Below are 17,102 nucleotides of genomic sequence, written 5' to 3' on the forward strand. Positions count from 1 at the left end.
TCCCGCGGTTCTTCTCGGGGCCCACCCTCTGCGGACGCAGATCCGCTGGCCCGTGCGGGCTATAGCGACGGCGGTCTCTGATGCAGTCAGTCCTCTGGCCGGCTTGGGCAGCGTGCCGACCGCCCGCGCTCGGGCTGTCCGCCGCGATGCCCTGCAGGGGAGGCAGCGACTCACTGCGGGACGAAGGGGCGGACAATCGCCGCAGCGGTACCCGGGCAGGGCCCACGGCCAGCGCGGGGGATGGGTGCGGAATAACGGACGGCCGCGCCAGGCCCCGTCCGCCCGGCTCCGGACTCCTCCGGGTCACCCCTCCGTCATCTCCCGCGCCCCCGGGAGGACGGACGCGCGGCGGACTGCGGGCGTGGGGGCGCGGCGCTCGCTGGAAGCGCGCCGAGAGGCCGGAGACGGACCCGCGTCCGCGAGTGCCCGGACGCCCGCCGGCGGGAGCGCGCCCGCTCTGACGTCACGCGCCGCTCGCCCAATGAGCGCCGTTCCTGCTGGGAGGGCGCCGTTCCCGCCCTCGCCCGCCGCCGCCGGTCGCCGGCGCTCGGGCCGCCCCCGGGGGGAGCGTCTGTGGAGGCGCGGGGCCGTGGCGGGCTAGGGCGCCGCACGGCAGCGGCGCCGGGCTGCAGACGACGCTCGGGACGGGCCCAAGGAGCCGCTCCTCCCCGACCGATGTCCGCAAGATGGAGGCGGCGGGGGCGACGGCGTGAGGGCGGCGCGGAGAGCGCGGGTGCAGGCCGGCGGGCGGCGGGGGCGGCGGGATGGGGCTGCTGCTCATGATCCTGGCGTCGGCCGTGCTGGGCTCGTTCCTCACGCTGCTCGCACAGTTCCTGCTGCTCTACCGCAGACAGCCCGAGCCGCGGGCGGACGAGGCGGCCCGCGCGGGCGACGGCTTCCGCTATCTCAAGCCGGTGCCGGGCCTGCCCCTTAGGGAGTACCTCTATGGCGGCGGCTCGGAGGAGCCCGCGGCCGGGTCGTCCGAGGCCGCCCCGACCCCCGACAGCCCGGCCCCGCCGACGCGGGAGACCTGCTACTTCCTCAACGCCACCATCCTGTTCCTGTTCCGGGAGCTGCGGGACACGGCGCTCGCCCGCCGCTGGGTCACCAAGAAGATCAAGGTGGAGTTCGAGGAGCTGCTGCAGACCAAGACGGCCGGCCGCCTGCTGGAGGGGCTGAGCCTGCGCGACGTGTTCCTGGGCGACACGGTGCCCTTCATCAAGACCATCCGCCTGGTGCGGCCCGTGGTGGCCTCGGGCACCGGCGAGCCCGACGGCCCCGACGGGGACGCGCTGCCCGCCACCTGCCCCGAGGAGCTGGCCTTCGAGGCGGAGGTGGAGTACGACGGCGGCTTCCACCTGGCTATCGACGTGGACCTAGTGTTCGGCAAGTCCGCCTACCTGTTCGTCAAGCTGTCGCGGGTGGTGGGCCGGCTGCGTTTCGTCCTCACCCGCGTGCCCTTCACCCACTGGTTCTTCTCCTTCGTGGAGGACCCGCTGATTGACTTCGAGGTGCGCTCCCAGTTCGAGGGGCGGCCCATGCCCCAGCTCACCTCCATCATCGTCAACCAGCTCAAGAAGATCATCAAGCGCAAGCACACCCTGCCCAGTTACAAGATTAGGTGAGGGACGGGCGGGCGGGCGGTCAGGGCAGCGGTGGCTGCCCGGGGGCGGTGGCCGGAGAAGGGCAAGGCCCAGCGCAGCCCTGGTCTGCAGTGCGCTTCCGTCCTGCACAGGGGGCTCCTAGGGAAGGACGAGCGTGTAGAGGACGTTTCCCGTGCTACCCTAGGCAGTGGTAGGAGCTGGGAGCCCTACCCGCGCCCCTGGCGGCTCAGTGCCTCTTTCCCCTTGGGCCCCCTGGGGATTGTCGGGACACACTTGTCTGTGGTTGCTGCATCCTGGGAGCGGCTGCTGTGTCGCTGTCTTTTGCAACATCTCCGGGACCACGTGGAGTTGTTGTTCCTGCACACACTGCAGGCCTGAAGGGTGTGCTCGCAGCGCAGATCTGGTCTGTGTGCACAGGCTTTAGTGCCTTCACTGCTCTCTGGGCAAAGACAGGGGTTGCTGCAGAAGGAGGTGACTTAAGAGTTGAGTTCTGTGCCTGGCGATTTTTTCTGTAGATTTGGAGTATCTGTCATCTGCTCTTGGGAAGTAGGTTCTGCACCACAGACAGACCCAGACTCCACTTCTCAGGTGTCTATTCCCTGCGGCTGGTCCTCATCCAAGTCATCTTGAGGGTCGTACTTTGACGATAGTCATTTTGAGTTGTTTAAAGTCCATCTGTGTGTGGTTACCTGATTTTATGTGATACTTTGTTTTGAGTTTTCTTTTACTGAAGTGGAAGGGAAATGAAAATTTGGAGGATCAGAGGCTTCATATGTGGGTCTTGGAAGGCTTGTTTGAGTAGAAAGGCTCATGTTTCTTTTAAAAAAAAAACAACTTTTAAACTTTTCTATCCGTTAATGTGTTCACTGAGTTGAACGTTTAGATTTTGGTCTGCCCTTTGAAGTTACCTAGTGTGGTCTTACATGACTACAGTCCTTTAGTGGAGCGTGAATGCCCCTTGACGTTAGAGCTCTACCACAGTCTGGAGCCACGTAATCCCGAAATAGTGCAGATTTGGAATGAATTTTTGATTTGTGAAGCTTCGACTTTACTGGTTATGGTTTGTTAAACTAATAGTACAAACGCCATTGGGCGGCGAGAGAGCTGCTGTATGGGGCACATATTCTAGGGCATTTGCAGGGGAGGTGCTCTGGTCATCCACAGCGCAGGATGGCCAGTTCTTTAAAGCAGACACAGTTTACGAAACCTACTTTTACGTGGTTACATTATGAGTTGTAGTTTTTAAGCAGTGATGTGTTTATAGCAGTGTGTTGCTAAGAAAGTCATAAACAAAAGTTACAAGTTCTGATAATTCATTGGTCGACCAGAAGCTACTACGGAGTGCATTGCTCATAGGTAAGTTTTGGACATTTATTATGTTCTTCTTACCATACTCAGTGATTGAGATTCAGTACTGATCAGAAATAAAGACTGCCACCACCTTCATAAAGTTTAGAGTTTAGTGAGAATTGAATTGTCCGCACAATAACATTTACACTAGGGTGGAGTTGATAGAGGGTTGAAATGACTAGGAAGCTGCTTTTAGATTAGTGAAAGGAGAATGGAAATGTGAGGGGGAAGTGCTACACGCCTCGCGTGGCCACTTCTCCAGATGTGTGCTACACCGGTGATGTTGTGGGGCTGACCATCTGAGAGGATGAATTACAACCCATCTAGACATACCATTCTTACAAAAAGGACATAACTAGTATTTATCCTGTTTTATTGAAGAGAAGAAGCGCGTAGTAGTTGGACAACTCGCTTTACTCGCGTCAGCTGTCAGGTGAAGCTCAGCTTGGGTAAAGTGAGGCTATCTTGTTAATTCTTTGTAATCTAAAGGAATTTATTTCAACTTCATTTACTCTTTACATTTCTTGGACTGGGAATGAGCCACCAATAAATGCTTATTAGTTTAAATTTTTGCTTTCTGCTTATAAAAACTTGTACATTATTCTGATTAAATGAAGAGAAATACGCAGAAAGTTTCCTTTGTTTTAGGAATTAAAAATGACATTTTACACAGCCCAAACCTTTAACCCTAAATCCAGAACTAGGTCCTGTAAGTGCATCAGAATCACTCCATTTAATTATCTTGACTATTAGTAATGCCAAAAATATATAATGGCTCTCAAAGCAGAACAAATTAGCAAATGGCGAGGTTGTCTTCTTTGGGCACACAGAGTTTTGATCTTGATAACTGTTAATGGTGCTAGGGGCAGCAGCTGGAACCTGGAGTCTGCTGGGAAAGGATTCAGATAATGCGCCTCAGCCTCAGTAGTTCCACATACCCCCTTTCTTGTTCTTAAATGATTTTTCCCCCAAAGTATGATATCAGAAGAGTAGGTTAGATATTTTTCTCAATTAATCCTGAACTCGGAGTAAAATGTAGCTATGACACTTCCTGGCTTAAACTGGAAGTTTTGAGAGGGTCTCTAAAGTTACATTGTAAGGCTGTCTTCAGGTGTTGCTCTACACAGCATTTCTGTTTTAATCCCCCAGATTGTGTTTATCCATTTGAACATCTGATCTTCTTAGAGCTAAAAGAGTAAAGTATTTTGAGTCTGGTTCTTTGATGCTTTAATTATTATATAACAAGTGTCTTGTTGGTGAACATAGCTTTCTTTCCTGTTCTTTCTAAACCTTTTTTGTTTTTGTTTTTGTTTTCCTTTTCCATGTTGCTGAAGTCCGTTACAACTGCCAGGTCCCAGTGTTTGACCTGGAAATAATCAAGCTTCCCTAAGAACTCAGATGCTTAAATTTTACCCAAAGAATGCAGTCAGTTTATAAAACATTAGAATTTTTTAAAAGATGAATTGTAATATGCTGAAAATATGTTCTCTATTGTATTAAAGTTAGGAGTTGTTTCTTAATTCATCCCCCTCATTTTAATTTTTTTTCTTAAAACATGTACTTTAAAATAGTGCATAAAGTAGAAATCTTTAAAACTTTTAACTTCTAATTTCATCTTATCATTGGTACTCTCTGGTACATGGAGAGTCTGTCTTCCCTCTGAAGTCAGGGTTACGGTCCAGGGTGGCAAGGCAGGGATATCTACGGCTTGGGAGTCACATATTTTAGATTCTTACTAATGCTTTAATGCAGTTCTTCATGTAGTGGGGACCCCCGCCCATTAAAACTTTTTATTGCTGCTTCATAACTGTAATTTTGGCATTGTTGTGAATGGTGATGTGAGTATCTGTGTTTGCCAATGGTTTTAGGCAACCCTAGTAAAAAGGTTGTTTGGTCCTCAAAGGGGTCTCGACCCACAGGTTGAGTGTTGGCAGAGGTTTTCTATCCCGCCCGGTCCTGCAGCATTTATAAACAAATATCTTTTAGCAGCTGTTGCTTCTTCCTCAGCATTCAAACAATTCAAAGAGAGCATAATAGCACACAGTATCCAGACTCTCTGTGTATTTTTCATCTTTACGTGGCTTTACTTTAACCTCTATTTATTTTTATTTTTATTTTTTGGCTTTTTGAAACAGGGTTTCTCTGTTTATCTTTGGCTGTCCCGGAATTCACTTGGTAGACCAGGTTGTCCTTGAACTCTCAGTGGTCCAGTGTTGGGATTAAAGGTGTGTGCCACCACACCCAAACCAACTACTTTCTCTCTTATTTTAAGGACTTTATCCTTTTCCTTTGTTTTCCAAGCCTACATATATTTTTAAACACACTGTGAACCATTTATAGATTTTCTTTGCCTTTGAATCTATCTTTACTGTATATCTTTTTCTGACTACACAAGTCTTTAATTTGCTAAGCAATAAGGCTAGGATTAAAGCCGGGGTTTTGATGGCTGAATCCAGTCCATTCCGTAGCTTTCTGAGATTCCAGCCTCATGGTGGAGGTACCACCCGGAGCTGTGTTTATTGCCACAACTCCACTGCGTTTAAAGGTCCCTGCCACCACCAAAAAGGAAGTGGTCAGCTTTCCATCAACACCATTTAAGTGTTTCGTGGCAGGACTTCTTAAAAGAGCTGCAAGGTTTTGCAGCTAAAGCTGAGTCAAGAAGCCTCTCTTTAGAGTGCTTGCCTCTAGCAAGCAGAGCAAACTAGAGAAATTGCTCCTACCAAGAAGCCATGCTTAACTCTGTTCCAAGCTCTCTCAGGTTTTCTGTGGATGCACTTGTGTACACGTTGGGCACCATTCTGTTGACCAAGATTTCTGTTGACAGTTGAGAACTACTGTTTTAGTGTGTTCTTGGCTTGTAACCAAAACTAGTTGCTTAAGGGAAGGATAAATTTATTGTTTATCTGGCCTGTACTAGTTTCCTAATGTTAAAGGTTGGAGTTTTTTTTTTTTTTAAGTCAATTTCTGGCTTCTGATTTTCACAATTTCCATATCTGCATTTCTCATCACAACAGAAGCAAAGGAAATGTAGTAGCTCCAGGGTGAAACTTGTGTGTAAACTGTCCTGTACTTCCTAGTCCGTGCTCACTTGTCCCCTCTGAGCTGGCACCTGCCTGGTTTGGAGTCATGTGCCTGTGAGACCCTTCCTGGAATGCTTTCTGGTGAGATTTGAAGGTGGGCGATGTTTTCACCCTTTCTCAACTTTTTGAAAGAGCAATTTTATTTTTATTAAAGAGTCTCTATAATGCTGAATTTTAAAAAGTCATTCTGCCGCAAATTAAAAACCTTAAAATATTTCCATTTGATGTGTTGAGTAGTAATAGTAAATACTAGTGTCTGCCTTTTCTTAGAAACTGTTTTACTTGAGTGAATTTGGTCAATAATTAAACAATTTTCAGCTACAAAAGAAGAAACAGATACTTAATTGGTATTATATTTTAATTTATTGTATATGGAACACATGGGGAAATCATTTATAGGTATAAAATATCTTTTGGAGTCTGAATGTTGTAACTGATTATTTCGTCCTATTTTTTTTATTCCTGTAAACATTCTGAAATATATTTGTAGAAAATTTTCACATATCCTCAGTGACTGGAAAGCAAAGAAGACCACTATATTATCTCTGCTAATGTTGAGGGACAGGGCAGAAATATCTTTGTATTAATGTAGACACCATTGATTTCCAAGAACTAAATTAGGCTTGGTCTGTAAAACCTCCTACTTTAAAATGTAGTTTGCACATAATTTATTTTTTTGATTTTTGAGATGAAGCTTTTATTCTTAATGTCAATTACATTTGTTTTTCCCCCTGATTATCTGAGGTAGAGATGACTTTAGGTAATCCATGCCCTCTTAAAAACTTCCAGAGTAAATTCTCAGAAAACTGGCAAAACTGTTTGGGAGGAGTACTGTACTTACTCTTTCAATAATTTTCTCTATGTATGTAGATAACTTTAAAAGATTATGTTTTCTTTAAGGTGGCTACTAATGAGGTGGCTACTAAAATTCCTCAGTGGTTATAATTGCTAACTTTCTTTACTAATATTACTAGGAAAGTAACCTTTGATACTTCAAGATAACTAGCAATAATGTCATTAGTGCGTTATTGTAGCTATCCTGAAGTAATGATGTATTTTAATAGCTAATTTTCATCGGCTGTACTTTTTTTTCTTGTATTATGGCTCAGAGGAAATATGTTCTCATGTCTTTTGTAAGTGAAATTTCAAAATCATTTTTCCAGAGATGAATCATGAAGTCATTTTAAAAAGTCATTTATTTTTCAGTAATTGCTAATCATATACTGCATATTCCTAGTTCTTTGTTGGGTGTTCAGGTGATAAAAATAGTTATAAGGTATTCATGTTCTCATGTTTGATTTTGTAGGGCAAACAATCAAGTTTTATAATAGCAACATTTGGATCTATCGAAGACCTTTAGTTTGTAACGGGAAGAGATCAATATCTCTGCTTAAGCAATTAGATGATTACTTGTTGTATATAGTATAGTATGTCTAGGGAAAAGCTTTATATAGAGAGTTCAATACTATTCAGTTTCATAGATCCACTGGAGTTTTAGTGTTGTCACCATGGATCAGAGAGTTCTATTGTGCAAGATATTAACCTACAAAAAGTAAAGTTCTCTGGTTTAATGATAGTTTTATTTCAGGAACATCGGATTTCCTGAAGATGCTATTGTTATGGAAATGTATTGATGCATCTGCTTTAGAAATTTGAGGGTAAAAGTATGTATGAGGAGGAAGTTAGGCTATAATCAATAATTTGTGTATTGTATCCCAGAGCCACAGTTTATTCCTGAAATAAAGCATATCATGTTAGAGGAGTGGCCTGATCAAACATTGTATATTGATGTATAAGTATTACTAACAGTTACCCCCCTTTTTTAGGTGTGGGTATACAGATGGACTTGTATTTGTGTATATATGCATGTGGATTCATATGACTGAGCACATACAGTCCAGAGTTTGGTGTTGGGTGCTTTCTGACTCAGTCATTCTCCACATTATCTTCTGAGACAGGCTCGCCTACTGAACTTGTAGCTTACAGATTTGCTATACTGGCTGGCCAGCTAGCCATAGGGGTCGTGCTGTCTCTGTCTCCTAGCCTAGGATCTAGCCTAATCCCTGGTCTTTAGTGTGTGGGCTCTAGGAAATTGAGCTCTTTTCCCCATGCTTGCAGGAACACTTTACTGACTGAGTAATCTCTCCAGTCCTAACTTGATTTTTTTACCTTAATGGTTAAAGATTATTGTTGATGGCCGGGCGGTGGTGGCGCACGCCTTTAATCCCAGCACTTGGGAGGCAGAGGCAGGCGGATCTCTGTGAGTTTGAGACCAGCCTGGTCTACAAGAGCTAGTTCCAGGACATGCTCCAAAACCACAGAGAAACCCTGTCTCGAAAAAAGCAAAAACACAAAACAAAAAAAAAGATTATTGTTGATTGATGGTTTATAAACAAACTGATATCAATCCAGTACAAGGACTTTGAAGTCTATCCTAGCCCCATATTGGATACAGGCCCCTCCTTAACACACAAAATGAAAAACCAAGAACAAAAGTGTTTTTGCAGCCTTCTCTAACATTCAAAAAGCCTTGACTTTTAATTTTACTTTCCTAGAAAAGTCAATATTGATTAATTGTAGATTATTTTTCCCTGAACTGATAATAGAATAACAAAATGTATTTTGGCTAATCTAGTGAGTAATTGCCAAGTTTTGTGAAATCAGCAGAATGTTTTAGAACACATTTCTCTTTATTCTGTAGTCAGCACATCGGGCATCATGAATTCTTCATGTATTGTAGGAAGAATGAAGCTGATTTTATGGTGAGTGGGATACTGAAATAGCTGGGCTCTGATTTCCTTAACTCTAGTAAAAGAACAAGAAACTTCTCTCCAGCATAATTAGTTCTTGTTGTATACTTAAAAATGCTGTGGTGACTGTAGTGAAAATAAACGAGGAAGTTTTATTGTTTTGCATTAAGTACTATCTATTGTTACACTAAGACACCGTGTCCAGAGGCTCCCAGTTTCAGAGGGTTAGAGTCCATCACCATCATGGCAGGGAGCAGAGCAGAAATGACACTCAAGCAGTAGCTGAGCGCTCACATGTTGTGACGTCATCACAAGAACCAGGAACACACACTCCAACAAGGTCACATCTCCTGATCTGTCCCAAACAGTTCTACCAACTGAAAACCAGGAATTCTAAATATGAACCTATGGTGGCCATTCTCATTCAAAGCACCACAAGTACTTAATGTATTTACTTGGGTCATCGCTAAGATATGTACCAGTTAAACAGGCAGTTGTGACTTAGGAATGATGTTGCTCCTAGGATCAACTCTATAGCCACCTCTACAACCTATAATATGTAACCACAAGCTTATACTGGAAAGCCTTTTGTAGCAGTAGTAACTCCATGACACATGTTTGTAATCCTAGCACTTGGGAAATGGAGGAAGAAATCATCCTTGGCTACATAGTGAGCCTAGGCTACATGAGACTCTGCCTCAAAAAACAGGCAAATCAAGGTCTTAGGTAACAGTAATGAGCTAATCATTTCTGTTTGGGAGCTGAAAATGAGAGGGGATTGGGAGGAGAGATTGCAGTATTAAGGACTAGTGGTCTATTTCTTGTTAATGAACTTTTAGACAACTGTTGCATGCACATTTAAGTATCTAGAAAATCATGGGTCTGGTGTTCGTGTTGTATGCACTGTTTTGTCTGATTCAAAACGTGTTTTTTTAAGGTCTATCTTTGTATGATCTGTGTCTCTCTCCCTCTCCTCTTCCCTGCCCCCTTGCCTGTGTGCCTGTGGGTACCTGGAGGTCGAGGACAGCACCCAGACTATTTTCACCTTCCGCTTTGTTTTGAGATAGTCTTGTTTTCCAAGCTAGCTGGCCTGCAAGCTTCCAGGGATTCTCTTGTCTGTACCTCCCACGTGGGAACACTGTGGTTATAGACAGATGCTACTGCGTTCAACTTTACATGAGTGCTGGGTCCAAACTTGGGACCTTAGCCTTGCCCGGCAAGTGTTTACTCAAAGCCATTGTAACTGCTTGATGAAATGATTGCCTAATTTGTTCTAGTATAATAAAACCTTGTGAGTCAGAAAGTGAGATAAATACCTGAAAAATCCAAGGAAAGTAGAGTGATTGAATGACCCTCTCTTGATAACCCTCTCTTCATGTTCTCTGGAAACTGCATCCCCAGAAATTCCCCTGAACTACTTCGGAGTCTTTCTGTCCTCTCTAGCCACCCTTGCAAAGTCCTCCAAGAACTTTATGGCTAATCCCAGTGCAAAGCTATATATAATGAAAACAATTACTAAGTAAGAAATACATTTACAGTGTCCAGTTCATTAGTATTTGGCAAATTTAGAGAAAATATTCCATTATCTATACTCTGTTGATGAGTCCAAAGTTTTGTACCTAATTTACTTTCTTTCATGACTAAGGGAAACTGTAACTGTAACTATCTAGTCTTCAACTCCATCAGAGATCAGAGAAAGATATAGTAATATATGAGTAAACAGGAAGTGCAGAACAAGCAACTTCCAAAACCATGAAACAACAGCATCTGGCTACCTTGACAGTCACCCAAGGTTCCTCTGTAATGTTGGGGCATCTATCTTCAGCCTACAGGTCCAGAATATCTGGCAAACTTTTCTGTGAAGCAGGAATTTTTGAAGAGCTATCCTACCCTGTCTTGGCAAAGTTCAGCAGAACCTTTCTTTTATGTACTGCTTGTCTACTTTGGACAGCCTACTGTCAGCAGTTGAGGCAAAGACAGTTTCTTGCCCAAACCTTTTGCCACAAAGAAAGCAATCTCCATATGGAGGTTCTTCTATGCTCATTGTCCTGTTGTGAAGTAGATGCCAGGAACTGTCTCACTGTCATGAAAAGCCCTATGTTATTAAAACATTTAAATGCTATATTTTGTTATCTCTGAAGTGTTTGAAGACCATCTGTCTATCTAAAATATATGTTTGACCTTGAAAACATACTTTACATGACTACAAGTTTGATTGTTACAGATGACTATTAACCTCTATTTCTTTATTATACTAAAGATCTTTCAAGGACTAAAACTTTACATTTTAAAATGAGCTACATAGGTACAATACCTTAAACAAGAAATACAAGCAGTACAGTATAGCAAAAATAACCTTAAATTTGTATCAATATACAAAATTCCATATCAATATAAAATATTTGAGACAAGTGGTTGTTCAAAAGTAAACTCAACAATCTACCCTTTTATCCCATCATTTCTATATTATATTCCCCCTTATACTTTTTAGAAAAAGATCCTTGAATCTAATTTTCTCTGTTCCTTTTTTTTCTGACCTTGACTACTAACAACTTGTAACGAACCCCCTGCCTAAAAGATGACAAACATCCATAACCCACCAAATGACCACAGACCATCCACCCCACCTCTAGAGAATATGAATGTCGTGTTCACTAGACTGCTTCCTGTTGTCTGGGGGCACTGGCATCTTTAGGGGACCCTGGAAAAATTGGGATAATGGTCAAGTCCTGGGAGAGCTAGTTGTGTCTAGTCTTGGTGTGATGGGAAAATGTAGGGCTTATCTGAAGTTTTGGCTGGAATAGTCTGTGAGGCTGGGCCATCTCAGCCAACAGTCTTGAAATTGTTCTGAATACAGAACTTTGGGAAACTGCAGCAAAGGTACCTGAGAGGTTGGATCACCAGGACCACTCGTTTTCATTGGTGTCTGGTCCCCTTGATCTGAAAACACACAAGACTTTTAAAGGTAACATACATGTTTGCACTAACACAAGTATGGAATATGTGGTGTACACAAGTCAGTTAAAGATGATTTTTTTTGTTGTTCTGTATTTGAGCAGGTGAAAGGCACCTGTCAACTTTATAAGTCTGTTTGGACTGCATAACTAAGCTGTAATATAAATTTCTATCCATGCCATATGAAAGGATGGCATGTAGTAATAAGTCATGAGGACTCTGAAGCCAACAAGGTTTATCATGTCTCATCTTGTCTCCAAGCTATTCCCATGCAGAGGGATCACCTTACACGTCACCTTTCTTGTAGTCTTTCTTGATTTCTCCCCCATGTCTGTAACCAAGATACTCAGGAGGTCTGCCCTGGTCAAATCTGATCTGTTAACCCTCGTTTCTTATGGAAACAAAACTATAACCTCTCCTCCAAGGCAATACATTTTCCATTCTGAACTTCCATTCATAACCCACAACATGTCTATAGTATATAGGTTGGTTTAATTCAGCAGTCCCTTCCACAAGCCCATGTCTCTCAGCAGCTGTTGTCTGTTTATTAGCATTCAAAAACTTCAAAATTAACAAAGCACCATATTAGGTCCAAACTCCCTGTATTATATTTCCCATCCTTAATGTAGCTTATTCTTTTTTTATTACTTCTCTCCTTAAAGACTTTATTATTTTTTATTATATGTTTATGCTCTTTTTCTTCTTTTTTTTCCCCCTTAAGCCTACCTTTTCTGTTCACATGAGCAAAATCTTAAACCACTGTACAGCTTACCTCATGGCATGCTGGTGGCTCAAGCCTACAGGCAGTGGCCAGGAAATGATGTCTGTGTACCATGCTGCATGAGAGACTGCGGGGCTAGGAAGCTGCATTTGACTCCATTTTTGTGTGTTTGGAGTCTTTTTTTTTTTTTTTTAAACTTTCTCAGGTCTTATGCGGAAATATGTGGCCCCCACATTGGACGTCGTTTATAGCTGCCTGATGAAATGATTACCTAATTTGTTCAAGTATAATAAAACCTTGGGAGTAAGAAATTGAGATAAAGACATGAAAAATCCAAGGAAAGCAGAGCAAATTAGCCATTAGACCCTCTCCTGTTTACACTTTCCTGTGTTCTGGAACTTACACCCCCAGAAATTCCCCTGAACTCATTTCGATGCCCTCTTCTGGCCTCTACGGGCATCAGGCATGCACATGAAGCATAGACATATATGCAGACAAAATACCCAGATACATAAAATTAAAAAATTTAAAAAAAGATAAGGTGGAATGTGATGGAGGAAGACACTAATATTGGCCTCTGGCTTCCACAATCATATATACCTGTACACAAACTCTAACACACTCAAAATTACAGTCTTAACTCTTTTCTCCATGTAGTTGAGGTGCTTTTTTTGGCTCTTCTAGACCTTTATGAGGGGGCCCTACCAAGTCAAAACTGTACCAATAGTGATACAGAAATGTAATTTGCCTTTCCCATTTAGTACATTACAGTGGTTTTTTTTCCAGAAGTCAGATGATATGACATCATTACCCTGACAGCTAATGGAATGCAAGCTTAATTTCTCATGACAATCTTAATGGGTATCATCCCCATAAACAACAGCTCTTTAGGGTCCTTGATAACTGAAAAACACATATGAGGATCCTAAGAACAAAGTATTTGCAAACCACTAGTTTAACCTGATGTTTATTTACACTATATATAAAGGGAACTACTGTTCCTGTTTGTTCCTTTGTTACCTTTGACGACTATTCAATATAGACATTATTTTCAACTACTATTCAGTACTGATAGTCCCTGTCGATGGTGCCAGACATAGGAATGAGTGGATCTGCTGCAATGTTAGCTGTGCCATTTATTGTGTCATGGCAAACAGGAAACTGGAGTGTCTCATCTTAGTCTTCACATACAGAAAATAAGGCTTATTAAGTTCCATACATTGTTATGAGTTGTCAGAATCAAGGATACATGTGAACATACAGTGTGATTTACAGAAGTGCTAGGAATGTAACAAACGATACTTTTTGTATTCTCTTATTCTAAGATATTGCTGGAGTGATGTGGTCCAGAGGAAGAGAAGATTTACCAACTGTTTGCTTTGTGAAAGCCGAAAATTTTAGACTGTAAATTTTATAGGGGACACATGTATACAGAGCTCCTGTATGGAGGTCAGAGGATTACCTGTGGGAGTTCTACTGTGTGGGTCCCAGAGATTGAACTTGGGTTGTCAAGCTTAGCAGCTAGTGCCTTTCCTTGGCAAGTCATCTTACTAATGTTAGATTGATTGATTTATTGCTTTTTTTGTGTTAGTGGCCAGGAATGGAACCCAGAGCCTTTCCCATGCTAGATAAGCATTTACCGCTACCCTACGTTCTCAAGAGTAGATACATCTTGATTTATGTTTCTGTAGAATTAAGAGTTTGAAAAATAAAACTATTCCTAGGTAGAGAATATAGGGGCAGTTAGTGAGGGAAGGACTTAGGACAATATTTGTTGTTCTTGTTCTTAGTATCATAACTATTTAGGAGTGGTTTTTTTCCCCTCCATAGATGTATAGAAATTAAACAATTTCTTGAAGTATAGACCTGGTCATCAATAGTACACAACAGGAAAGTCCATGAATAAAGCAATTCTCTGTTGTGGGTTTCCTTAAGACAATTTTAAAATATAAATGTAGTTATAAAATTTAATGGCTGGGAATACTAAAATGGGGAGGCATACTGACTATTGTTGATTTGTTCTTTTGCAATTGTTAGTTGATACTTACATGCAAGGTACTAATTACGGGTGCTGAAATCAGGGTTTTCTAAGGTTGAGGGAAGAGAACTAGCCATGAATGTAAAATCTTGAGTACATGGTGAAGTTCTGAAATGCTTCATTGTGGAGGAGGATGAATTTGCTCCCTGGCAGGCCTATAAAAGACCAGCCTTAACATGGAAAGTTTGATATCAAGTATTTCTGGAGCATATCACTGTGGTACATGCTTTATGAGAAACTTCTAATCTAATTCCTAAAGTACTGGTACAAGATGAGCATTTTACTGTCTCTTACAAATAAAACTCAAAAACTGAACTTGCCTAAAACCTAGTAAATATTAGAGCCAAAGTGAAGAACAAGTAAATAGCACTACTTTAAATTGCCTTGTTAAAAACAAACAGAAAGGTCATGGGGAAATCAGAAAATCTAAGAAGGAATTCAAAGAGACGACAAAAAGGGATTATGATATATTAAAACAGACATGGAATACAGCAGTGGGGAGTGAGGGCTAGCAATGAGTAGAGAACTGTTCTTCATTCAGATGAAACTGATATGAAATCCCAGTGAAAGGTATCTGAGTTGTATCTAAGTTTTCCCCTCTTTTTTGTTCCTTCTTGATTCTTACCACCTACTTCCCAGATCCCTGTCCTAAGAATAGATGAACAATACAGTCCATATTATTTTATTAGCACACTAGTCTTAGCTTTTGCCAATGCCATTAAGAGTAAGGATAACATATCGTCCCCCTAAAGTGGGGAAGATCATCAGATTGGTAGGTTAAAATGCAGCTTTACTGGCCTTGAATGTGAGTGTGCCTCTGTTTTCAGACTTGGTTGTATCTCTATTCTCTTTAGTTCCTAATTTTTCTCTTTTACATTATAGGATATTTTAAAATTATTTTTATGAGACTCTTCTGACTGAATGTTACATATAATACATGCTACGTTTTTAACCAGTTAAAAATTAAAAGGAGAAAATGCTGTTACATTTGTGTTTAAGGGTTAAATAGGTTAATAATATAGACAGAGCTCCTTGAACTGCCTCCCACGTAAATGGTGGCTGTATAAGAAGGCTTAGCCGTTGTGATACTAGTTCTGATAAACTAGGTGTGTAGGCCCGTCACTTTACTTTTCAGTGCCTTTGGTTCCCTCGAGAAAATGAGGCAGTTGTCCCAGATGTTTAAACCTTAAACTTCTCTCCTGTTTATTGATTGACAGTGTTCATATTAATTTTGGTTATCATGTAGTAGAAAAAAGTCACTCTTGAAGAAAATGTGCTTTCTTACGTCATGCCCTGAAATCTGGTATATGGGTGTAGAAGGCACCATGTGTCTGTCCTTTATAAACACAGCGCAGACTTTTATTAAAGAGGGTTGATAGGTACTTCAGAGGTGACATAGGTGCTTGAAGAATTCTGTGTTTAGCAGATAGCATTTGTGTGCTACCTTGCAGTTTAGGAAGTGTTAGAATAAAAAAAAAAACCTTCATCCTCTCACAGAGAGTACAATGTCTCCCCCTCATACACATACACTTTGGAACAAGAAATAGGAGATGAAAAACCTCCTTGAAATCATAAGCTTTGTTACATAATGGAGTCAAGCTGCCATCTCTGTTTGTATTGTTTAAAACTTTGTGTTCTTTTCACAATACTTTGCCTCCTTGACAAATCCTCAGCTTGTCTTTGCCTGGGTATTTCTAGAGGGAGAATTCTTGCTCTGCACCGAGGGTCTGTGTCCTTTTTAAAACTAACTATAAAAGGGTTTGACTTTTACTGGGCTGAAAACACCAGTAAATTTGTTCTCCAGGAAGGAATACATAGGCTGACTAAGGTCGAGTAACTCTAGACCTCAGCATATTTTTATGCTGGGTTTGTGGTAAACCCGTCTCTAAAGATCACGGTGTTTGCAAACAGTTTTACTACCGCCATGTGATGAGATGTCACCAGCTGGCATTCAGGGGGTTTTACAGAACAATCCTGAAAGACATCTTAGAGTAAAAACATATTTTAGATGTTACAAAAGATTCTGTCATCCATATGAGAAGAAAGGTTAGCTCTTCTGTAGGTTTAAAATATAAATTAAATATTTTAATATATATTTAATATACTAATGTAACACATTTAAAAATCAAACTTGTTTCTTGTCCTTAAACATTAATTGAAGATTTAACTCACTGTCTGAAAAGTCTGTAATTGTGACACTTTTGCTCAGAATTTTGACAAGATAAATAGCAATAAAATCTGTGTGAGGAGCTGAGTTCACTTCCATAAACCCAGATTAAAATGCTGGGCATGGTGGCATGCTTGTAATCCAGTACTGGGGAGGTGGTCCAGGAGGATCCTTGGGGTTTGCTGACCAGCCAGTGAAGCATGACTGCTGAGCTTCAAGACTGTGACAGACACTCTCTCGAAGGATGACACACGAGGTTGTCCCCTGGTGTTCACACACATCACACATGCGTGCCTGTACAGAAGGAGAGAGAGAGAGAAAGGGAGAGAGAGAGAAACATCAAACAAAGGAAGAAGCTTGACCTAAAGTAACTACTCTTCTGACCTCTAGTTTTTTTCTAATTTTTAACACTTTTTGTCCTGGTTTTTAACTTTAAA

The 17,102-nt window shown here is 42.0% G+C and overlaps 1 protein-coding gene across 1 annotated transcript in view; it reads left to right on the plus strand.

Annotated features, from left to right (window-relative positions):
- The first annotated feature begins 522 nt into the window (after nucleotides 1-522).
- Pdzd8 (PDZ domain containing 8) overlaps nucleotides 523-17,102 on the plus strand; it is a 61,944-nt gene continuing 45,364 nt past the window's right edge. Inside the window, exon 1 of the mRNA XM_057777943.1 lies at nucleotides 523-1,621. Within this exon, the coding sequence (XP_057633926.1) occupies nucleotides 765-1,621 (857 nt within the window). The 5' untranslated portion in view covers nucleotides 523-764. The remainder of the gene's footprint in view (nucleotides 1,622-17,102) is intronic.

Source organism: Chionomys nivalis, chromosome 8 (assembly GCF_950005125.1).
Source record: "Chionomys nivalis chromosome 8, mChiNiv1.1, whole genome shotgun sequence".
Taxonomy (NCBI): Eukaryota; Metazoa; Chordata; class Mammalia; order Rodentia; family Cricetidae; genus Chionomys; species Chionomys nivalis.